This window comes from Copadichromis virginalis, linkage group LG20 (genome assembly GCF_057382275.1).
Source record: "Copadichromis virginalis isolate Kocher_CV1m ecotype Utaka linkage group LG20, C_Virginalis_male_GT1.1, whole genome shotgun sequence".
In the NCBI taxonomy this organism is placed as follows: Eukaryota; Metazoa; Chordata; class Actinopteri; order Cichliformes; family Cichlidae; genus Copadichromis; species Copadichromis virginalis.
In genome coordinates this window covers 34,023,640-34,048,552 of record NC_140637.1, presented here as the reverse complement: position 1 = coordinate 34,048,552, position 24,913 = coordinate 34,023,640, and the positions used below count along the sequence as shown (strand labels likewise).

General features: G+C 48.5%; 1 protein-coding gene across 3 annotated transcripts; it reads left to right on the top strand.

Moving 5' to 3' along the window:
* Positions 1-726: 726 nt before the first annotated feature.
* On the top strand, positions 727-23,375 carry LOC146685271 (uncharacterized). 3 transcript variants are annotated; one of them, XM_085443336.1, is made up of 26 exons: positions 727-1,122; positions 7,042-7,169; positions 7,918-8,063; positions 8,201-8,354; positions 10,916-12,297; positions 12,814-12,960; positions 13,066-13,164; positions 13,257-13,518; positions 13,613-13,675; positions 13,769-13,872; positions 14,332-14,460; positions 15,349-15,456; positions 15,641-15,782; positions 15,974-16,453; positions 16,557-16,601; positions 16,676-16,755; positions 17,022-17,134; positions 17,212-17,395; positions 19,002-19,086; positions 19,176-19,321; positions 19,570-19,660; positions 19,747-19,895; positions 20,007-20,092; positions 22,097-22,166; positions 22,246-22,367; positions 22,524-23,375. In XM_085443336.1, the coding sequence occupies exons 1-26, from the start codon at positions 1,049-1,051 to the stop codon at positions 22,753-22,755; spliced, it is 4,821 nt and encodes a 1,606-aa protein (XP_085299462.1). In that variant the 5' UTR covers positions 727-1,048; the 3' UTR covers positions 22,756-23,375. The 3 variants fall into 3 exon arrangements, with proteins under 3 accessions (XP_085299462.1, XP_085299463.1, XP_085299464.1); XM_085443337.1 differs by lacking the exon at positions 727-1,122 and adding an exon at positions 5,537-5,601; XM_085443338.1 differs by lacking the exon at positions 727-1,122 and adding an exon at positions 6,631-6,752.
* Positions 23,376-24,913: the final 1,538 nt, after the last annotated feature.

The window sequence follows — 24,913 nt, the reverse complement described above, 5'->3', positions numbered from 1 at the left end:
TTCACCTCACCTGGAAGAGAACCGACCAAGAACTGACCCATGCTCAGGAGAACGATCTGCATCTGTCCATTAAAATTTCATTTGAAACTGAGCAGAGTTTCAGTACATACGAGAGAACCCGGAGTCATCTAAATGTTGTCTGCATTCATTTGTCTCAACACTAAAAACGTGAACTTATAACTCAGTCTAAAATGCTGAGGAATGAGGGGTCGGCTTCGGTGTGTGTGTGTGTGTGTGTGTGTGTGTGTGTGTGTGTGTGTGTGTGTGTGTGTGTGTGTGTGTGCGCGCGCGCGCGCTTTAAACGGGTGAGTAACTGCGTGTTTAACATATGAAGGACACAGCCGAGTGGTTACTTATCCTGAAAAGTCACGTCAGCGTTGTGCGTGGCTGTGTGAACACTGACGGTGGGATAGAGTGAAGCGATCAGGGGGAACTTTGAGCGTCGTTCAGGGAAAACACATCATCGATCAAACGCAGCAGAAGCTAAAGAGACGTGGTGAGTTATGAAACCGTCCTGGTGTTCAGACGGAGTCACCTAGACTCGCCCCTCAGCAGGGGCCAAACCATCCACAGCAGCTTCCACTGGGAGGAGACAAAAAGAGGAAGAGGTCAAGTGGGAAGCAGCGGGGCGGAGGCTCGGTAAAATAAACGCAGGAAACTCGGAGTCACTTATCTGGACATCAAACATGACAGGAAGCTGCTTCTGGGTTAGCAGGACAGTATGATTCTACTGCGCACATCAGTTGCGCTCACCTGTAGGAAGGAGAATCCGGAAACACCTGACAGAGTCAGCGAGTCCTGCCGGAGACCACGGCCTGTAACCTCCGGATCATTCAGGGAACCGCAGCTTATCAAACAGGGCCGGCGAGCTTTTCCCACCACTCCTGTCTCCGGGGCATCCTCAGCCTCACCTGGACTCCAGCCCTGCACCCCCTCCCTCTGCCCTTGGACGTCGGGCGTTGTTCTTTAAAAAGGTTAAAGTGGGACAAACTGAGACGGCAGCTCTGCAGAGCACGGCAAACAAACAGCGGGGGTCCTCATAGAAGATATGGACCAGCACACACCCAGCGAGCAGGAAGCCCACCACACACCGGCAGGAAGCCAGCGCCACAGCTCCGACAGGTAAACAGGGTCTCTGCCCCCACCCAGCAGCGATATCAGTGAACCTCACACAAACGGAAGAGTACAGCTGTGCTAAGTAGACTCTTTAAAACTCTTTAAAATCCCGATTAAACTAATTTCGTTGGTTAATCACAGCGAGTCTGTGCTGCTGTTTAACTTGATTCCAGCAGAGGGCGCTCAAGTCGTCTGTTTCTAGTTTCTTTCACTTTCACACAGCCGTTCATAACTTCCTTTTCAAGCCTCTTCTTCCAATCACAGACGGCAGCACACAGCCAGGCCACTGGCTACAAATCGTACATAACCTTAGAGCAGAGGTGGAGGCAGGTGTGTAGGAGCGAGAGCTTTGTGACCAGGCTTAGGTCTGTAGGCTCGCAGTCATCCGGTCATGGTGGTCTGAGGAGTGTGGAACCAAAGCGGCTGGACTGCTTTACGGTTTGTGAAGTCGTTTCACCTCAGAAGTGAAGAAGCTTCGTCTTTGCTAAACTTAAAGAAGTGCAGTGGCTTTCTTTCTGAGATGTTTGACACAATCTCCGAGCCGAGCTGTAGTCACTACAGAGGGATAAAGCTGATGAGCCACACCGGGAAGATTTGGGAAAGAGTTGTTGGAGCTAGGTTAGGAAGAGAGGTGATGATCAGCAAGCAGCACTGTGACTTAAATATTCATCTAGTTGCCATTAGAAAAAAAAATTCTTAAGCTGGTTAATTTTATGTGTAATTTTAAGACTTTATTTTGCTTTTGCTCACTGTGATAATAACTCAGCAGTCCGAACACATAACCCTGTGGAGCCCCATCAGAAAACTGTTCCAATCAGAGTAGATGTGTTGTCCTCTGAGCACAACCAGGTAACTCAGACAACAGGCAAAGAATGAAATATCTCACAGACAAGATTGCTATTAATTTCAACACAGAACAGACAGAGATCGTGATTTATCTCACAAAAAGACAAGATTGACGTCTGTAGTCCACTAAAACCACAACTTCTGAGAACCTGAAGGAACCAAAGGTGGTTGAAACGCTGACATCATCTTCCACGCCAAAATTGGTCACGGTGCGAGGGCAAAAACCGAGCTGAGGTCAGAAGTCAGAGGTGGTGAGACCATCTGAGACTAACTACTGCGCCAAGGAAGCAATTAGTGACACTGAAAAACTAGTTCATGACTTGATTACTCTAGGCTGGACTACTGTAACTGATTACTATTATTATCATTATAAAATTCCCTAAAAAAACTTTATTTGATCCAAAATTCTGCAATATATTTCTCCTGTTTTGGCTTCCCTTCATTGGCTTCCTGTTTAATCCAGAATTCAAAATCCTGCTCCTCACATACAAGGTCTTAAATAATCAGGCCCCATCTTATCTTAATGACCTTGTAGTACCATATCACCCTATTAGAGCACTTGGCTCTCGCTCTGCAGGCCTACTTGTTGTTCCTAGAGTATTTAAAAGTAGAATGGGAGGCAGAGCCTTCAGTTTTCAGGCCCCTCTTCTGTGGAACCAGCTTCCAGTTTGGTTTCGGGAGACAGACACTATCTCCAGGGTGAAATCAGTTAAACTGGGACACTTTTTGGCAAATTTCATATTTTTTGGCAAATTTGGTAAACTGCAAAATAAGCACTAAGTGAGACTGAATTGTGTTTTTGTTGTTAATGAGTTGTTTTCAATATGTAAACCTTGATTTAATTTCATAAATTATAATTATTCAGGTCCTATAGCTTTTGAAACATTTTTGAGATGAGCAGTGTTTTAGGGTAAAGTGGGCCACTTTATCAGTCAGCTTTGATTTGAACTCATTTTAACAAATATGAACACATTCAAGTGTTGATTTAATAATTCATGAATAAAAACACTGGCATTAAAAATAACTAGAATTAGTTAATTATTACAACATTTTCATAAGAACTGTATGTTCTATTTTAGAGACAGTCTTTACAGAAGAATCCATCGTCAGCATAGATGCCACTTTCTTCTCCACACGTCTCATGGAACCAGGCGCTGCGGTTCCCACAGCTGATCCACTCCCCACTGGCCTTTGGGTCACTTTTGTCTCCATAGACTGCCTTACATGCTTTGCAGGGCACGTCATCCTTCTTTGCACCTTTGCTTCTTCTGGTCTTTTCTATCTTTTTAGTTTGCACTGCCTTGGTGGAAACGTAGTCTACGTGTCCATCGCTTGTGAAGACAAATGACAGAGGTTTGGCCCTCTTTCTGACAGTCCTCTGTTGTTTTGGTTGGACACACAGATCACTGAATGTAATACAAGTTCAGGTTGATGGCTCTTCCTTTGGTGTGAACAGGTTAAAGACCATCTCTATCTCAGGAACACATTCAAAGTTGACTGTTATTTCTTCAGATCCAACCATCCAAGAATGTAAAGGTTGAGGGCACCTCAGATACCGCTGCAGGGGGATGAATGGGGCTGAGGGATTTTAGGGTCTGGATGTTGGTGCTGGAGCTGGTGGTGTCTGGTGGGGTCTGCTTGCTATTGCTGGTGGTGTCTGGGATCTGATTGCTGGTGGTGTCTGGGGTCTGCTTGTTGGTGCTGGTGCTGTCTGGGGTCTGCTTGTTGGTGCTGGTGCTGTCTGGGGTCTGCTTGTTGGTGCTGTCTGGGGTCTGCTTGTTGGTGCTGGTGGTGTCTGCTTGTTGGTGCTGGTGGTGTCTGGGGTCTGCTTGTTGGTGCTGGTGGTGTCTGCTTGTTGGTGCTGGTGGTGTCTGGGATCTGATTGCTGGTGCTGTCTGGGGTCTGCTTGTTGGTGCTGGTGCTGTCTGGGGTCTGCAAGTCCATCTAGATCTCTGGCATCATCCTTAGGTAATGACTGAACAAACAACTGAGCCCATTCTAGGAAGACATCATTAATCCAGCCATTATCTGAGACCTGAACAGTAACATTCTCAGGGCACTGTTGGAGCCACTCACATCGTAGCCACTTCCCTTTAAACATAATCACAGTTTGACTGAAAATGCATTCTGCATTGAAGGCTGCCATGCAGGTGGTAGTTTCACCTTTCTCACCTGCACAGACCTCCAGACATGGTTGGCCAATCACTCCAAGCACCTTGGTTAAGGAGTACTGGTTTTGTGGACCAGACTCGTCGCAGTTCCATACATATGGGAAGGCATGCCCTCCAGGCTGGGAGTGCAGAGCAGGTTGTCATAAACTGGAAACCACTGACTGACCACCTGCTTGTTCAGTGGTGCGGCCCTTGCAGCTGAGAGCAATTCATGGTTTTGTATGCCACGCCTTGCGTGGTGCTTAGTGAAATTTTTTAACCAATAGTATCCTACTCAGCCAACCTTTTGTGAGAAGCCCTTAATATTATTTTGTGATGCTGTTGAACCTCTCTCTTGGTAAGAGGAGCCAGTTTCTTGTTCTGCTGCCTCAGGGAGGCATAGCCACTATGAGCTAGCTCCCACTCACTCTTCTTTGCAGTGTGGCCTGGGGATTATTCCATGCTCTTGAGAGGAAGCGCACACTTTTTTAATTTCACTCCTTGTACTCTTCCCATGCTCCCTGTTTTCTCCTCTACCCACTGATTGTATTTTCCTCTTTCCTTCTCCTGTCTTCTCCCTGTTCCTTCCCTATCCTTTTCTTTTATTGCCTTCCTTTCTTCAAACTTTCCTTTTGGCTAAAGCATGTAGTCAGGGCTGGATCAGGTGACCCTGAATCCTCCCTTAGCAATGCTGCAAAAGTGTAGGCTGAGTCCCATGATGCACTAAGTATTTATCCTTCTCTCACCCCTTTTAAGATAAGATAAACCTTTATTACTCCTACACGTGGGAAATTTGTTGGGTCACAGCAGAAATTGGACAGTACAAAGTTACAAACAGCAAAAATGAAGAAATACACTAGAATAGAATAAGATAAAATAACATACTATGTGTTTACACACCACTGTGCATTTAATTATGAATTATTAATCACTCTCTGGCGCTCATCCACAGCATGTCTTTTTTCCTCCCTTCCTGAGTCTGGCTCTGCTGGAGGTTTCTTCCTGTTAAAGGTTTTTCTTCCCACTGTCGCCAAAGTACTGATTGTTGGGGTTTCTCCGTAGAGCTCTACAACTGTACTACTCTGTCTTAAATAGTGTAAACGGTTAGCTTAAATAAAAGCGATTTTTTTCGTGGAGCAGCGCTGTCGGAACAGCCAACCGGAAAATCTGCTAACTCCGATGTCGCCTAGTGTGACGCTAGGAGCTAAAGCTAACTGCAGCTAGCAGCTGTAGAACCGGATGTTTCAGTAACAGCGACATTAACATAACCAAAGAGTTTGGCTAGCTGGTATTTAAAGTTAAATTTCGACCCCTGTGGTGTTAAAGGGCGTGGGCCTTTATTTTATTCACACTTCTGGCTGTTTTTAAATTGAGTGACTAGGTCAAACACCCGCTTTTTTTCCGCGGCAGAGGGCTGGGTGGGTTTTGGGGGTCGTCGAGGCTGACTTCTTTGGTATTTGAATCGGTCAGAGCGAGCTGAGCAGAGAAGGTAAGTCCACCATGTTTGTTAGCAGCCTGTTGCATGAATTCGCTAAAGGTTTCACCATGATTTTAAACGAAAACTGTACATTTCTTCTAGAATAAACCGTCGGGAGCGCACAGGCCGTTTGTGACTTTGCCGTAAACTTGTACTGATGTTGTAAGTCAGCGTCGCGAGCTAATGCGGATATCTCGCTGTGTTATTAAGGTCTCTGAGTAAATGATGATCATGTAGCTGACCTCACAGCCATTGTTCGTTCAGTGGGCTAGTTTAAGGCATTGTGCAAAAGTGCTGTTTATAAGGTGGGAAACTATCTGGCACTTGAATGTGTGGCGAAACGTTTTTCCCACTGAAAACGTCCAGATGAACAGAATCATCTTTTTGGGAACTCGGAGTAAAAGTCAGCTGAATGAAAGTGGGGGTGTGAACAAAAGTAGCTGACCACCCAGTGACCGCTTAAACTCCGAGACAATTTCTAAACGGTAGCGGTGTTATTGCCGTTAAATGCTGTAGTTGCTATTGTATTGTTAGCCGCACTTTATCACACATGCAACCATGACTCCAGCTGACCTGAGATCAGATTGTTTTTATTCCGACGGCAGCCCCACGTGTTAGTTTCCGGAAACAAATTTAAGAGCGCATCGGTGCCGCTTCCATTGATTCTATTGGCTAGAATAACCCCCGCTCTGCTCTGATTGGTGTAGAGGCCACTGTGAATGTGTGCTGCGTTCCGGTAACTTTGGAATTTCCGATGCGTGCGTCCCGGTGTTAAGGTTTTGTCTGTCGCAAGATTGCGTCTTTAGCAATACAACGAAGTGTTTTTGTTTTTGCACGTAAACGCAGCCGTGATCGTTAACTCGGGGTGGGCAGGGCTACGCCGAGTTGTAAATTAGACTTGAGGGGAGGTTACAGTTGAAGATTCCGGCTGGAAACTTGGGAATTCCAACTTCGCCTAGAATGCGCTCGTGTTCATTTCGTTCGTTTCCATTCTATAGATTGAATGTGAAGTAAACGACATTTTAATGGGACCCTAAATGCAACGCTTTCACGAAGAAGTCGTTACAGAGGAAGAGGTCAGCCCCTGAAGCAGCACTGTGTGACCCCGGTGTCCGTGACGCTGTGACGGAGGTCTGCAGAGGGAGATCGGGCTCTTTCAAACTGTTAGTAAACCTTCTGGACAGACATTTGTGCAAACACGTGGGCTCGTTTCGGGGCGCTTACAGGAAAATATTACTGCATGAGTGTTCTTACGTGTGTAAATGTCACTCTGACTTCATCAGGCTCTTGTGTAATGCATGCCTCAGTAATATTTGTTTTGCCTCATGTATCATCCCTCCAGCCGGAGCCTATCATGGGGCTAAAGGCGGGGTAGAGCCTGGCCAGGTCGCCAGTCTGTGCAGGGCTGCAGCATTGATGTATGATTTTAAAAACATTGTGATGTGTGTGCAGGTGCCTTTCGGAGATGGCGGTGCATGTGACCCTGAACGGGACGTTTTTGTATAATCGCTACGAGCTGCTGGCGTGGCTAAACGAAACCTTACAGACGAGCTTCACCAAGGTGGAGCAGGCATGCACAGGTGGGTGTGTTTTAACAGGCATGGCTGATGCTGGTACATTGCTAACAGCCTCCGCCTTACTTCTCACGTGGAGTTCTCCGTCCTCCTGAGCCCATCTGTGGTTGGCTAACAGAAGCCAACAGGCACTCGCACATCACTCCTATTCTTTCCTCCTTTCCTTGGATTCTTTTCTTTCGGCTGCTCCCTTTAGGGGTCTCCACAGTGGAGGATCTGCCTCCACCTCCTCTGTCATACCAACCCTCTGCCTGTCCTCCTTTTCTACATCCATGAACCTCCCCTGAGGTCTTCCTCTTTTCCTCCTGCTTGGCGGCTTCATCTTCAGCCTCCGTCCTCTGCACATGCTGAAACCGTGTCAGCCTCTGACTCTGAGCTGTCCCTCTGACGAGGACTCATTTCTTAAAAAGGACTACTGTGTTTGTGGACGGTGGCCCAGCTTTCTTGCTATCATTTCTTACTGAGCAGGTGTGCCTCGTGGTGCATGTTGTGAAAAGAAAACCATAAATAAGACTATTTACACAGAGCAGGAAGGAGAGCAAAGGAAAAACCTGTGCTGCCCGAGTGTGTGGCTTACAGGGTTTCCCTGACCCTGCACTGGGCTCATCATTAGAAACTCAGGTCATGTGTCCCTGCAACAGGAACAGGACATATATGACAGGCAACGAGGAAAAGCCAGTTTGACCAGTGTAAAGATAAAGCCGTGTTAATAATATAAATGATGTGTAATACTTCCTGCTCTGTTTGTATCCAGGTGCGGCTTATTGCCAGCTGATGGACTGGCTGTTTCCCGGCTCCTTGGACCTCTCCAGGGTCCAGTTCCAGTGCGACACCATCATGCACTCTCTGCACAACTTCACCTTGCTGCAGGCTGCTTTCAGGAAGGCCGGAGTGATCAGAGTGAGTGTTGCAGCGCTTTCAGGTCCCGACATTAAAGCGAGTGCTCGCTGCACACCTGTGTTAGAAACAGCAGGATGACTTGGCGCTCGTTCTTTGATAGAAACACGCACCTAAAGATCCTCTGTTGCTCTGCCTAGCACATCCCCATCGAGTCGCTGATGAAGAGGAACTCGGCCGTGGCTCTGACCTTCCTCCAGTGGTTCAAGATCTTCTTCGACGAGAACAATGATGGCAGGGAGTACAACGCCTTGGAAGCTAGAGGAGGACAGAGCCTGGTTCCTGCTGACCTAGGTGTGTCTCGCACAGGTGTCACACAGCGTGTTTTCAGGGAAACCGATGCTGGGAACTAGTGCTGGGCGATATTGAAAAGATATTTATCACGATGTGAATTATTTTATATCACGATAACGATATATATCACGATATACCGCAATGTTTCCACTTATTCTCTGAAAAGTGTGACAGATGTCATTGCTCACTTTTCTCCAACTTTATTTTGAAGGTTTAAAGGAACTGTCACAAATGAGAAACGTGCATTTTAGTGCAGCAATATAAACGCATCAAAGGAAAACAGCTGTGGCCTTCTTTATTTTCAAAATCATACATTTAAAATGAACTTTTTAAAGTGCACAACAGTTTCAAGGTTTTCTGCCCAAAATATTTGTTTTACTAACATGCATATCATATATGCTAGTAAAACTAATGTGTGTATGTATACTAGTACTACGTGCACGTATATACGCACATAATGTACTTTATGCACGGTAAATACGTAGCGACGGCAGACTCATACCTTGGGCTAACATGACTCCAGTGTGGTCATGTGGGAAGTCCGCAGTCTGTCAACAGCGAGCGCGGCGTCTTCGTTAATGAAGCGGATGGTTACGCTCATGCAGGGCTGCGTATCTCTGCTCGTCCACAGGTCAGCAGCCAAGGCTTAATGCACGACACTGCAAACATCCTGCTCTACTTTGGCCGCCATGCTTCGTATAAGCGAGGCAACTCGACTTTACTGAAGTGCTTACGACCGGGCATAACGTACCTCGGATCAAGGACTTTGACGAGGTCACGAAAGCTGTCCTTCTCAACTACATAAACAGGGCCATGCCTTTACAAATGCAACGTGAGACGGCGCCTGTGATTTGTTTATGGCGCTGGGACGTTTTCTCATACGGGCCTCGTGTGAAAGGCTGCTGCATCTTCAGCTGGTATAGTTTTTCTTTCCCAACTTGCTCCCGTCGTTCCACAGCTTGGTTTAGCTCGGATTCTCTGGATTCTTCTTCGTGGGCCTTCTGTAGGTGATACAAGAGATTTGTTGTGTTGCCATCGGGCGCGGGAATAGTTTTATAGCATAGCTTACAAATGGGCGTCTTCTGCTCCGTGTTGGTGCTGTTGAACCCAACAAGTAACCAAATCACAGACGTACCCCGTTTTGGTAAAAGTGCTTCTTCTTGGGCTGCCGTCTCTGCCTGGTGCATGTCCGGGCATGAAGCTGCAACCTGTCAAGCGTCCATCGTTTTTGAGTTACCGTAAAGCAGTGATGTGCGATACCAGGGGCGATCGTGGCTCAAGAGTTGGGAGTTCGTCTTGTAATCGGAAGGTTGCCGGTTCGAGCCCCGGCTTGGACAGTCTCGGTCGTTGTGTCCTTGGGCAAGACACTTCACCCGTTGCCTACTGGTGGTGGTCAGAGGGCCCGGTGGCGCCAGTGTCCGGCAGCTTCGCCTCTGTCAGTGCGCCCCAGGGTGGCTGTGGCTGCAATGTAGCTGCCATCACCAGTGTGTGAATGACTGGATGTAGTGTATTCGAATCCAGGCCATTTACCACTGATTTCCTTTCCGATCTCATACCAAGTAAAATTCAGGGTGGTATCGACGATACTGATCCGATACCGATACAAAAACTTGATGTTTCATTGTATTACATAATACAATATATCATTGTATTATGTAATTGTAATAATATAGCTTCATAATGATTACAGGACATCAGATTACTTGTATAAGTTGTATACTTATAAAAAACCTGCCATTTGAGCATGTTCAGCACTAAAGGACTCTGCCACAGACGTCTGTCTCGCCCTAGCAGCACCTGTCCCTCTCCTCCTCTTCAGTTCGCCTCAACATAAGCTCGTCATATTCTGTGATATGATTTATTCTGAGGTGTTTGATGAGGTCAGTGGAGCTGCCACGAAACCTCACTGTCTTGCCACATCGCAAACTGCGTCTTGGCTGTTTGTGGAGGTAAAACACGTCCACACATGACTCCATTTACGCTCAGCCGTTGTTGTGAGTGCGCACGCCAGGGGCTGCCACACAGTTATGCAGCCGTATTTCGCACATGACTATGAAAGGCGGAAGAGGAAGTAGTTCCTTCCAGTGTAGACGATCCGAATGTTATAGTTTCTTTCCACTGTGTTAATGATAAACTGCAAATTTACCCTAAATTACTAAAATATCGATATTTTAATGTGAGAATCGATTCTAGAACATAAATGACTGATATCGGAGGAATCGATATTTCAGGATCGATCTGCACATCTTTGCCGTAAAGCAGCACCATGTCGCAAAACTACAAGAAGTTTGTTTGTGAAAATATCATTTTTTATACTTTGCATAGAGTATGTATAGTGACCAGACAACACTAAAACATTTGCCACAGGCTATTTCATTTATTTAATCTTTTATGTAATAGTTTATAAAAGTGGGTCAGAAACGCTAACAAACGGTAAAGATCGTCAGCACGACCGGAAACGTTGAAGCTTTAATGTTTCGCTGCTCGTTTTAAAGCCAGAAGTTTAATATGTGAACCTTCACTTCAAAGCTGTCGCCTAACGCTCTCCCCCCCCCCCGCAGGTGGTGCATTTCTTCTGCCGAATCAGAAACTCGCCGTCACCGTGACGACGGACAGTAAAACCATAGAGCAAGAAAAAGCAAATGATGTAATCTCGCTGATCTCCGACGACGAGGACGACGTGGTGGACCTGACGATGGAGTCGGTAACAAACATAGACGAGTGTGTTCCGCCTGAGCAGGTGAAGGAGGCGGAGTCAACAGACTCCTTGGTGGACGAGGGCGATGTTTTGCTGCGATTCAGTAAACAGTACTGCCGCGATGACGTGGACCTGACGCCGACCGGCCAAATCATCAACGCGCTCCGCAGCACACCGTACTGCCTGTACCTGCACGTCGGGGTGGAGCTGGGCGGGGGCCGGAGGACGAGCATCGTCCTGATTGGCTACTTCGACGGCTGCTCGGGTGCGAGCGTGGTGAGGGCGCTGCTCGCGGTGCAGCTCAGCGTGGATTCGGCAGTCGGAGCCCCGGAGTCAGATCCAGACCTTCTGATGAAGGCGCTGACGGAGGCTGGCCTTCCTCTCTCCAACCTGGCTGTGTTTTACTGTGATGCTCCGCCCCCACAGGTGAGCCGGAGGTTTGAAGCCCAGCTCCGGCTTTTCAGCCCCAGCTTGGTATCGCTCTGCGGCCTTCCTGGGATGGCGGGACGAGCGTGCCAGGCCGGACTCCTCACATCCTTCAGTCACGTGGTCGACCTGGTGAAAGACATCCACCGTCACTACTCCACCTGCGCCTCCATCAACGACAGCCTGAAGGAGCTGTTTGCGGACGTGGAGCACCACAACCTGTCCCGCCCCGTCTCCTCGCAGTGCTTGTTCTTCATCCACGCCGTGCAGAAGATGGCGGGCTGCTGGACGGATTTGGTGGAGTATTTTAAACTTGAGGCGCTGGCCGTGGACGCCGAGCGCATCAGCACCCAGCGAATCACCGTCCGGCTGACCGATCCGAAAGTTGAGCTACACTTCCTGTTCCTCGCCTACGCGCTGGAGCCGCTCCGGGCGCTCCAGGAGCTGCAGCAGTATGGCTCTGCGAATGTCGGAGTGGAGCTGCAGCTCACGCTCGTGCTGCTTCACTCGTACGCGGCGAGGGTCCTGCAGCCGGCCGCCCTCGACGACTTTCTCAGGAGGCGAGACGTGAAGCTGCTCAGCAGCGAGGCGAAGCTGCTGCCCGCAGCCGAGGTGAAAGTGGGCGCTCGAGTCAAAAACCTCCTGCGGGCCACCCCGGCCGTGGATCTGGACGACGAGGACAGGGCCGACTTCATGAAGGACGCGCGGGTGTTTTACCAGGCGGCGCTGCGGAGCGTGGTCGAGAGCGTTCCCGAGCAGCTCGGAGACTCGGCGCTGAGGAACATCACCCTCGTCCAGAAAGACCCTCACAGAGTCAGCGTAAGACGCCTTTGTTTGTGTGCTGCTGGAGGCAGAGCAGGGCTGGTACACTGAAGGTCGCTGGTTTGATTCCCGGCCGACTTGTAGTCTAAGAAAAGCGGCTGCAGCAGGATTTTCCTGGCTCGTAGTCGGATTCCCTCCTCAAATCTGCATTTTACTTTATCATGAATCACCTTCGAGTGTGTGAAATCAAAGCTGCTTTGATATACACCAAATTATTCTGCACACGGTATTTGTCTCTGATTTCCTGAGTAGTCGATTCAAATGACGTTTAGACCTGAGGGCGGCGACGATAACCAGGGCGCCAGCTCCCCAAAGAGAGAGAGCTTCCAGTACATGTGTGCTGTAGGTAGATTAGCCAGATGCTCTGACCCACACACGGTCCTGGCTGCTCCTGTGAGCTGCTGTCAGGCTGCAGGATTTGTGCACTTTAAAGGTCACTTTGTTACGCTGTGTTCATAAGATGCCGTCTGTACCTGCTGCTAATGACTCTGCAATGCAACATCCTGTCCTCAGAATAAGCTATCCAGCAGCGTGCTGTCAGAGATGGCGGTAGAGCTGCGTCTGTGTGACCCCGCCTCTTCAGAAGCCGATCAACTTCAGGACGACTACCTCAGTTTGACTCACGCGACGAGAAGTGGAGAAGCTACTTCCTGGGCAAAGGTGAGAGCACCAGCGTGGCCTGAACGTCCACACGTCTGGTTACTGCAGTAAATACATGGATAAAAGCTCTGTGCGTGAGCCGAGACGACGCGTGTCTGTTTGCAGATGGTGAGCGAAGTCAGCCCCGGCTCGACGCTGCGCAGGCTCATTTTGACCCTCCTGGCCCTGCCGAGCTCGCTGCACCGGACCCAGGTGTTTGCTAAGGTGAGAGGTCAAAGCCATGTGAGTGGCCCACACGACCCAGGTGGGAAGGGATAAATAATTTCCCTTTTTTCTGTCTTTGCTTTAATCCCAAGGTGTCGAACATCCCCAAGACTTTTCCTGACAGCCGAGAAGCCTCCAAAGCTTTGCCTGAACCGGGGATGTGGGCGAGAAGACCCAACAACCGCAGGAGGAAGATACCCGTCCGTCACCAGACAGCTCACGATAATGAGAGGAAACAGGAAGTGGACAAACTGAGCTCATCGGAGGACAGCGACTGGACCAAATCCAGACCACCTGTGCGTTCCAGGGAATACAGCAGCACGGAGGAGTCGGGCGACACAGAAAACTCCTCCGGTAGGACTGACGCCGGAGTTTGCAGCTCTGACACGAAGTTGATGTGACGCCTCGTTGATGTTAATCAGTGACTGCGTGTCCTGTTTTTATCCAGATGTGGTGGATGTTACAGAAGCTTCCAGAATGTGTCGGGCTGACAGACTGAGGCAGCTGCGCAGTAAGAAATGTCACACCGGTGCAATAAGAAAGGGCCGTTTCTGTTTGTATTTGTTCGCTGAGCTGCTTCAGCCGCTTCTCGTCTCGTTTGCAGGTCACAGAAATCGTCAGGCCAAGTCTGATTTTGTCATGAGCAGCGATGACGAGGATTCGGCAGCCACGCCGACCCGAGTAGCATCGGCGCGGGAACAATCACCTGTAAGGCATTTCACACCAGCTGCTAACTAGCAGCACTGTCTGTGTTTACTGTGTTCATGAGTGATGTGTCACTGCAGCCGTCGTGTGATGCATCTGCACAACATTTCAGCTGAACAGCCAAGCACCAAACTTTTCTTCTCAATCAGGGACAGTTTGAGTTTGTTGGTAACAAATAACAGAAAGCTGAGTTTGGAGGCGGCGGTCACATGAAACGATGCGTTTAAGGACATCAGAAAGTTTCAGCGCTTTCACACCGTGGCAGTTTCTTATTTTGCAGCGTCTTGTACAAAAATGTGAAACTCGGCGTGCGTTTGTTGAAGGCAGCGATGGCAAAGTGTGTTTGCTGGTGTCGACTCAGTTTAGCTTACTGTGAAATCACCTGCTCACACATTGGTCGCTATGGCAACAGAAACTTACAGTGTTTCGCGTGAACACATCTGTGTGTGTTTTGTCCTGAAGGGGGAGCTGGTCTGGGGTTACGCTGGGAGCTCGGCGCTGTGGCCGGCCGTCGTCCTGCCGTGCAGAGGAGAAACTCCACCGCCAGGGAAGACGCTGGTGGAGTGGTACGGACAAAAGACGTCCTCACAGGTGAGTCGCACCATGCTGTCGACCTGTGGAACCAGGAAGTGTGGATCAGCTCTCTGTTTAGTCCAGGCTCTGATCCAGTGAGTCGTACCCAGAGCGCAGGGCAGAGCTTGACTGATGAAGACGTCCGACGGTCCTCCTCTGATAAAGAAACAGGGAGACAAATCCTGCTGAATTGATACTGTAAATTCAAGCAGAACAAAGCTGGTCATAGATCCAACCAGAGTTCAGTGTCAGCATCTCCTCTGGTGCCCCCAGAGCCAATCACAGTGGAAGTACCAACCTGGAGCTTCCTGGGCCCCTTTCTATACTCATTTGAGTCCCTCGCTCGTCCTCTCGGGACATCCAATCACAGCTGTTGACACACAGTCACCTGACGTCCCGCTTCACCTCCTCTCTCTCTCTCCTGAGTTTTCTCAGTCACGTTAGACTCATTATGTTTGATTAAGAAGAGAAATGATTTGCTGTTAGAGAGCCCCTCCTGTCAAATATGAGGGGTGTGTGTGTGTGTGTGTGTGTGTGTGTTCCTGTCTAGCTATCTTTGTGAGGACACACACACACACACACACACGGTCGTCACAAGTTTGAAGCCTTTTTGAGGCTCAAAATGTGGTTTTAGTGTCAGGGGTACAGTTAGGCTATGGTCAGGTTTGATAAGCGGCTCGAGAAAGCATTATGTCAATGAAGGTCCTCACTAAGATAGCTGAACGGGGTTGTGTGTGTGCGTTTGTGCGTGCATGCCCTGAGTTTGAGTCCTTTCCTCTGCAGATGTGATCAGACGGTCGTTTCTTTGTCTTCTGCTTTAAATTATTAGTAAAATCTGTATTTGTGCTTTTCTCCTGTGCTGATCGGCCCGCGGTGGATGGATGTTTTCCTTCTCTCTGATCCCAGGTCAGTTTGCAGGATCTCAAACCTTTCGCTGCGTTCACCCAGAACTTTTGTGCCGACTCCTTCAACATCCTGAACACCTACCAGGAGGCCGTGTACCTGTCCCTGCAGGTGTGTTTGTTCAAACAGGAGAAATACTGGAGTTGAAGAGTCCTGGACTCGTTTTGTAAAGAACAGGTCAAAACTTCACGGAACCTGAGATTATTCTGAGTTCTTACTATGTTCTTTTAAATATGTTTTGCTAAACTAAAGTCTGTGTGCTCGTATGTGACACGTCCTCCTTCCTCTGCACCAGGAGGCGGCTCGGCGCTGTAAGAAGCAGTTCGCTCCTCCTCCAAAGGGCAGAGAGGAGCTGCTGAAGCAGATGTTGGACTGGGCGTTGGGAGGCTTCCAGCCGTCGGGGCCTGAAGGATTTCAGCCCAACGCTCCAAAGAACGGTAAGAACATTGATACTACCTGCCTGACTGAGTCGGAGTCACGGTGTGGCTCACCTGTGAACGCCTGTTTCTGTGTCAGTCATGGAGGCGGGGTCAGGGGTTGTACAGGAGGAGCTCAGAGTAGGACAGACTTGACGTGCTCAGTCTTATTTATGATGTATTTTGATCACATGTTTGATTTCCCTCTGCAGACTGGTGGTCGAGGGTGATGAAGAAGCTCCCCCATAAAGCCTCCTCTTCTCCTGACTCCTCCAGCATCAACCTGAAAGATGTGGAGGTGTGCCTGAAGAGGCTGTCCTGCAGCTCCATCAGGAAGGCCTCAAAGCCAGCAACGGCAAACAAAAAGGAAGGTCATCCTGCGGAGCACGGCCCCAAAGCACGGAAGGAGAAGGAAGCTCGAGGAGGAGGGTCAAAGATGGGGAGACAGGGGAAGAAGGAGGAAGAGGAGGAGGAGGAGGAAGAAGAGGAGGAGGAGGAGGAGGAGGAGTGGCGAGGAAAGGGGAAGAGTAAGACGGGATGGAGAGGAAGGAAGGCTCATAAGAAGCGAGGCGAGCTGAACGATGACGTGTCGTCTGATTGGATGCCGAGCAAGAAGAAGATCTACACCAAACTCCACAACAAGGTCAACAAGCCGACCGCCTCCTACGCACAGCCCGACCAGAAGCACAGAGGTAACGCTCGGCGGCTGTTAGCGATGCAGCTGTTAGCCTCCGCTGTCAGCTCTCACCTGAGCAGGTGTGAACGTGGCTCACTCTCTCTCACTGCTCCTTTCAGAGACGATCATCAGCACGATCGTGGACATGAGGCTGGACATCGAGGGTGAGTGTGCAGCGCTGCATGCCTGGAATCTTTGCGTGTATACGCTCGTGTGTTTGATCGTGTGCTGTTTGCAGGGTACTGTCTGTGCTGTGGGACGGACAACATTGAGATCTTCCACCCTCTGTTTAAAGGCGGCCTGTGCCTGAAGTGTAAGGTGAGGAGCTGCTCTCAGGCTTGGTGCTCGACTCCCTGATAGTCGTGAGGAAGGACCCGTGCATCCATCAGCACGCGCAGTTTAAAGCTGCATGGACGCTGCTGCAGTTTGTGGTGTCGGGTTGCAGCGTAGACCTAACGCAGAAACAGGAATCCTGCAGAGCTTTTAAAGAACTGAGCAGATGTTTTCCTTTGTTTCTGTGTGTTGTTCGAAACGTCCAAGCTCCTCCTGAGCAGCTGGCTGTGATGGTGTCTGTGTGCCTGCAGGATAACTTCACAGAAACCTTATATCGTTACGACGGCGATGGATATCAGTCCTACTGCACCATCTGCTGCTACGGGATGGACGTCCTGCTGTGTGGCAACGATGGCTGCTGCAGGTTCTCAGCTTCTTTCAGTGTTTCGGCCGCATGTGCCAGCACGTTCTCCGTTCTTAACCTCTGTTCTCCGTCCTCAGGTCTTACTGCGAGGACTGTCTGAACATCCTCGTCGGGCCGGGAACGTTTGATTCGCTGAAGCTGGAGGACCCGTGGATCTGCTACCTGTGTCAGGCTCACAGACCCCACAGAGCGCTGATCCCCAGAGAGGACTGGAGCATCCGCGTGCAGGAGTTTTTCACCAATGACAGCGGCATGGAGTTTGTGAGTGGAAAACCAGCCTTGGTAAAGATCTGTGTGCAGGAAGCCCTCAAAGGTGCTGATTCTATTAGTCCTTTATTCAATTATCCAGGTAAAATCTCATTGAGATCTAATTTCCTGCCACCATGGCAACAAAAGTCAAATACATGTAGCACATAAGTATATAACATTAAAACAAATAAAATATCCTGTACGAACACGTGAAAATCTGACAACACATCAAATTAAGAGCGACATTGAAAACTTCCTTTAACATGGACTTAAACTCCCCCAGGGTATCTGATCATTGCAGTTGCTTGGAGACTAACAGCGTTACTAAAAAAATTATCCGTCCATTTGCTTCCACGTAACCTTCTCAGGGTTGCGGCGTGCGCTGCAGGCTATCCCAGCTGTCTTAAGGCAGGAGGCGGGGTACACCCTGGACACGCCTCCTGTCCGTGGCAGGGCACACAGACAACCTACGGTGTGATTTAGTGTTTCCACCTATCCCAACTAACTGCATGTCTGTGGACTGTGGGAGGAAGCTGGAGAGAACCCACACAAACACGGGGAGAACATGCGAACTCCACCCAGAAAGACCCCGATGGAGGAACTGAACTCAGGACCTTCTTGCCCCCTGCAAATTATCCATAAGTGTAAATTTGCAGGCATCTTTAAATATCCACATTATTGCATACGCTGGGTTAGACTCTGATTCTCACAAATAAGCTACAAGACCTACAAGCAGTTTTACTCATGACTTTCTTTTAGTTGTGTGAAGGGAACCTGCAAAGTAAGAGTGTTGCGTAACCCTTTTTGTAACTGTAGCTCCCACACAAAGGTTTTCTCAGGTACTCGCACAGCAGATTCTTTCGTCCATATCGTGGCAGAAAGTTCATTTTTATTCCCGACAGTTGTCAAAGTAATGCTTGCTTAGCGCAGCGGGCCGAACTCGCAGCCCGTAGAAATATAACGCCGTCTGTCCCTTGAGGTGACGTTTCTGTTAGGGACGATTTGTTTGTTGTGCAATATTAAAATCTTCAAAAATGATTGAATATGAAGGCAACATGAGCACAAACATGCTGAGGGATCGGCTGTGTTAGCGTCACAAACTCACGTGAACACTAAAGTGTGCGTTTGTGTTTTACATATGAACAAAATGCAGGACAGAGGACGGGCTATTTGGTAGTTCAGTGAGTTCAGAGGGAAACGTGCTCATGTCTGCAGTTTTGAAATAAAAAAACAAAACAGCTTTGTTTTCTACTTGAACACTAAAATGAGAGGACGTGCCAGCAGCGGCACACAGCTCCTTGCAGCCCTCTGTCACAGCTAGTGACCCCTGTGGCCACGTGGTGAACTGCAGTCATCAGTGGCAGCAGGATCAGGAGTTCTGTGCTTCTGTGGTTTTATGTGTGTTTGTGTAGAGGTTTAAACTATGTTGGTGACGCATTTACTTTAATTCTCTTCAAGATAAATAGAAATTAGAAATAAAATGTTGGTGTCTGCATCAGATCCACTCACTTACACTTTTTTACATCGGAGCACCCCGTGTTGTGCGTCAGGTGTGACTTCCTGTCGTCTCGTCAGAAATCACGCCGGCTCTTGTGTGATGCTGTTTTTCTTGTTGCAGGAGCCTCACCGCGTCTACCCGTCCATCCCTGCAAACCTCCGCCGACCCGTCAGAGTCCTGTCGCTGTTCGACGGCATCGGCACAGGTGAGCTTTACCTGCCCTTCTGCTCCTGTGAAACGGCCATACGCTCCTGCTTTTCCACACAGCCCCTTCTTTTCTCCGCGTCCCGACAGGTTTCTACGTGCTCAAGGTCCTGGGCATCAAAATAGACAAATACGTCGCCTCTGAGGTTTGCGAGGATTCGGTCGCCGTTGCCACCGTCAACCACGACGGGAAGATCGTCCACATCGGAGACGTGCGGCACATCACTCAGGAACGCGTATGTCCTTCGTAATTCCTCTTTCCACAAATGAGGACGCGCTCTGTTTTATTTTGGCGTCTCCACAGCGGTACGTATCCGTGCGAGCAGGAGACCAACGTGGCGGACAGACTGAGAGGGCGTCTCCAGTTTGTTTTTCTGAGCTGAGACAGAAGATTTGACTGAGTGTGTTTGACGGGTCAGAATATAGAAAGTGCTGCGGTGAAGCCCCGCCCCCTTTTCTCACCACGTCTTCTTTGCTCCTCCAGCTCGAGCAGTGGGGACCTTTTGACCTGCTCATCGGCGGCAGCCCCTGTAACGACCTCTCCATCGTCAACCCGTTAAGGAAAGGCCTCTACGGTAGGTTTCTGCAGCTCGTCCGGTCACACAGGTGTCAGTGGTCTAAAGGTTATTGTTGGTGTTCCTGTGTCACTTCCCTCCTGCAGAGGGCACCGGGAGGCTTTTCTTTGATTACTACCGCATCCTTCAGTGGCTGAAGCCCAAAGAGGACGACCCGCGGCCGTTCTTCTGGCTGTACGAGAACACGGTCGCCATGAACACCTGCAACAAAATCAGCATCTGCCGCTTCCTGGAGGTCTGCACGCACTCACTTCCGTTTGGATCCATAACCCTCTGCTCTTCCTCTTCCTGTGTGCTTCCTTAGTTAAACTGACGAGGTGTAAACTGTGTCTTGTTTTCCCGTCAGTGTAACCCGGTGATGGTGGACGCCATGCACGTAACTCCGGCCCGCAGAGCTCGCTACTTCTGGGGAAACATCCCGGGAATGAGGAGGTACGTGAGCTTTAGCATCTTTTTAATATTAGTCGGATATTTCATGTTTTCGTGGAGTTTCCTCTTTGGAAGTGCGGCCTCCATGAATCGTGGGGTTTGTGCTGAGCTAGAGCTGCAGAGGACGGCAGCTTTTAATGAATCGCTGTGACTAAATCTGAAGCAAAGATCGTTAGAGGGAAACGCCCGGTGAGCTCTGTGAGTGCACGTTTCCTCATTCCAGGAAGACAAAAGTTTTCCGATGGAAAAGTTTGTCTTTTGCGAGCGACGCCGGCTCTGGGACGGCCACAGCGACCCAAGCAGACAGGAAGGGCTGTGGCGGTTAGCAGCAACGAAACTTTCAAAATAAGAGCAAATACCGTATTTTCACGACCATAAGACGCACTGTGCTAAAAGGCGCAGTCTCAGTTATGTGTGCCATTACTGTATTTAACACACACATAAGGCGCACTGGATCATAGGGCGCATACAAGTACCGTATGCGTATTTAAAAATAAAGCGGGAGCAAACCTGAGTTCGGTACTCACATTTCTATTGCCGGTAATCGTCATCATCAACAACACACAAGCATACAAGTGTGCGTATTTAAAAATAAAGCAGGAGCAAAACAAAGTTTGGTACTCACGTTTTTATCATCAATCAAACCCATGGAAGTCCTCATCCTCTGTGTCTGAATTGAACAGCTGCGCTAAATCTCCATCAAACATGCCAGGTTCACTGTCTTCACTGTCAGAGTCACTTTCCGTGCCGTGCGGCTCCTCGGAAACGATGCCGGCTTTTGCGAAAGCTCGAACAACAGAGCCAGCAGCCATGTTAGCCCAAGCATCTACAATCCATTGGCAAATTGTGGCGTAACTCGCCCGGCGCTGCCTTCCACTCTTAGTGAAACTGCGTGGAAAAAACCACCTGGTCTCCTTACATACACCTCCCTCAGCCAGTCTTTCATCATTTCCTCATCCATCCAGCCCTTTTCATTTGCCTTAATGATGATTCCTGCTGGAAACTTCTCTTTAGGCAAAGTCTTTCGCTTAAGAATCACCATAGGCGGCAGTTTCTGTCCATTAGCATGGCAGCCAAGCACAACAGTAAAAGAAGACTTTTCATACCCCGTTGTGCGTATCGCTACCGTGCTGGTCCCCTGCTTCTCCACAGTGTGACTCACCGGGATGTCAAAAGTGAGCGGCACCTCGTCCATGTTAGTGATGTGGCTGGGCTGGATGTGTTTGCTGCAGTAGGAGCGGAAGATGGCCAGCTTTTCCTTATAATCCGCTGGAAGTTGCTGCGCTACCGTAGTCCTGGTCCGGATGGAAAAATGGCACCGTTTCATAAAACGAAAGCACCAAGACGGACCTCCTTGGAAATGTTCAATGTTCATCTCTTCAGCTAGTGAAACTGCTTTTAGCCGAATGGTGAAGTCGAAACGCTTCTCCCGCTCGCTCTTTGCTCGATGATCCACCGCTCGAGTCTTTCCTCCAACTCGGGCCACCTCGCCTTATGTCCGCGGAAACTCAGCTGCGTCTTCTTGACCTGCCGGAGCTTGTTTTCCAGCTTCCTCCATTTGCGAACCATCGATTCTTTAATCTTAAATTCTCTCGCCGCTGCTCGATTTCCATGTTCCTCCGCGTAGCTGATGGCCTTCAGTTTAAACTGTGCTTCGTAAGCGTGTCTCTTTGCCATTTTCAGGGTTGTTAAAACAACGATGTTCCACATAATGCACATACCTGTTCTTTTATACAGGTATGTGCGATTGTCCCGGTATATACGATCAACGCCCACACTTCACCCTTTAACGTTCTCATGGTGTTCTCTACTACGTCCTCCTTACAACACACAGGGCGCACTGCGCTATAGGGCGCGCCGCACTTTTTGAAGAAAATCTAAGACTTTTAAGTGCGCCTTATGGTCGTGAAAATACGGTACTGAGATTCTCCAAGGCCAAAAGGGGAAAAAAGTTCAAATGCGTTGCCGGATAAGCGCTTTAAATAAAGTTTTATTTTTCACCCGCAGGCCCATCGTAGCCACCCAGAGCGACAAGCTGGACCTGCAGGAGTGCTTGGAGCTGGGCAGAAAGGCCACGGTGAGTGACTGAATCTTCTCCTCGCTGTGATCCGTCCACAGCTGCTCGGCCACATGATCTTCTCATGCTTGTGTTCCAGATGTGTAAGGTGAGGACGATCACCACCAATGCGAACTCCCTGAAACAAGGAAAAAATGTCAACAAGCTTCCCGTCCTCTACAACGGCAAAGAGGACAAACTGTGGATCACGGAGCTGGAAAGGTAGCAGGCTGAAGGGTTGTAACGTCTCTCGTCCACTCGTCTCTAACAGCCTGTGGGCTGATTTCTGTGGATCCACTGAGTTTTTATCTGAGCCACGAGCAGTGTTGTCCTGTTAGATGGGTGGATTATTAAAGGTGTCCTCCTTCCTCCCTGCAGAGTCTTCGGGTTCCCTAAACATTACACCGATGTGCGGGACATGAACCGGCAGCAGCGGCAGAAGGTGCTCGGGAAGGCGTGGTGTGTCCCCGTCGTCCGTCACCTCTTGGCCCCCCTGAAGGACTACTTCACCTGTGAGGACTTATCTCCTCTAACCACAGCTGCCACCACCTCCTCCTCCCCCTCCTCACAGTCCTCCAGTGCCCCTGCAGAGCAGCAGCTGTCGAGTTAGGAGGAGGCGCTACCGTTCAGATGTGGTCATTTGATCAGCGACACAGTGCTGACGTGTCAGTCTGTGCGCAGGTATCTGCGGTTTCTCACCTGAGGACGACGCTGATGGATGAACCTTTCACTGCTGGAGAGATTCAGCAGCACAACAATGTTTTTCAAACTAATTTAAACCTTTTAATACAGTTCAAATGAGCCCTCTGCAGGTTCATTCATTTTAAAATTTGGGTTCAATTAATTCCAGGTGTACTTTCAGGTAATACCACTTCATACCACAAGATGGTGCAGTGAGTAAGCGTAAGCTTTATTGAGTGAAAAAGGCCATGAGGACGGGCTGAAAGGAAGTACTGAAAGTGTCAGCACGCTGCCCCCTGGTGGCGAAGGATAATTAGAAAAACTATTTTTAATCATGTTTCTTGTTTCCAGGAGAAAAACAGATTATTTTTTTTTACTTAAACATAAATCAGAGCAAAAGAAAGTTGCTGAATAAATTCAGCGACACTTGAACAGTGTCTGGGAGCAGGAATCTGACACCTGCGTCTAAGGTTACCTGTGTCAGACACTCTGGCATCAGCAGAGCTGAGGACATGTCAGCTCTTTATTTATCACCTTTTTTACTCCTTTTTTAAAAACTATGAAGTCATGCATTTCAAACTCAAACACAGGCCGGGAACCCAGTGTGTGCTCAGCTGTGTTTAGACTCTACCTCCAATAAAATTGTGACGACCTAAAGGCTGAGGTCCTTTGTTACTGTGGTGCTCATTGATGAACTGTGTGCTTCTGTAATGAAGCTGTAACCAGGTGCTTTCCTTAAATTATGCCTCAATCCTTAATTCTACTGTTGTTGATGTAAATCAGTTAAACTATGAGTGCGACCGTGACACACGTCACTGTATGTTCTTAATATTTCACACAGGACTGATCTGTGGATGTTGACTACATCTGTATTACTGTTTGGTTTGCAGTTTTTCAGCTCGGCTCTGACTTCAGTCTCAGGGATTTGAGGCGAGCGAGGAAAACCAGACCGAGCCGACGTGACAAACTGTTCAAATGTTGCTCGAGCGTTTAAATCACAGTTACACATCATCACCTCCGTTTTTTTCTTCGTTTGATTAATGAAATGTTAAAGTAACTTTATTTAAAATTGTTAATTTTCAATGAAAGAACATAAATCAAATCTCACTCTGAAGAAGCGTCTGTGTCTTTGTCAGCAGTGGAGCTTACAGCCTGGAGGTGGCGCCACGCTCAAGTGCCCGTCCTCGACTCCTGGCGTCTTAGTCCCTCCCACCTGTGAAACAAGGGCAGGTGAGGCAGCGGGCGTCCTTGCCTCAGAGGCCGGTGATGTAATCAGCAGCGTTATCAATAACTTAGTTTGCTGCGTTTTATGTTCTCAGGTATAACAGCTGTTGTGCTTATTTCCACATTCACGAAACTCCCAGAATGCTTCAGTGTGACGGCTTCAGTGCCTGTGTCCCAATTTAGCGACCGCACGCTTCAGAGTACGCGCAGAACAGCTGATGTTGTTCATGAGACTAAAATCATCTCACTTTGGTAATGTAAATATAATATGGACAATATTATATTTATTGTCAGATTATTATGAGATATTTTACAGGATATATTACAGCAGTGAGCTTGAACTCTGGGTCAAAGATTCAAGTTGCAGTTATTTGTGTTTCCTGTCACCTTAAATCTTCACTCAAACACAAGTATCTGTGACAGTGTGTATACAGATGTGTTATACATAAGAGACAAATATTCTTTTAATATGTTGGTACTAAATGTGGCTCAATGCTTACATACATGTGTAAAAGCAAATGTAGGAGCTGTGATAACTGTGTCTGATAGAATGAAGAGTCGACTGATATATGAAATATTCCTTTATTGGGTGAGAAAATCAGACCATGTCATAACTGCTGTAAGTCACACAGAATAGACATCAGAGCCTTAAACAGGCTGACGTCTGCTAAATGGGTCAAACTGGGCAGAAAGTCTACAAACACATAACATCCTTATAGAATATGATGTAACACTATAGATCAACTTAGCTCAGAATATATAAAGCATATAAACAGTTACAGCAATATGATGCAACAAACACAGCAGCTACTGATCCAAAATACTCAAAGCTTCATAGAACTGAAACCAACATTTATTTTAGC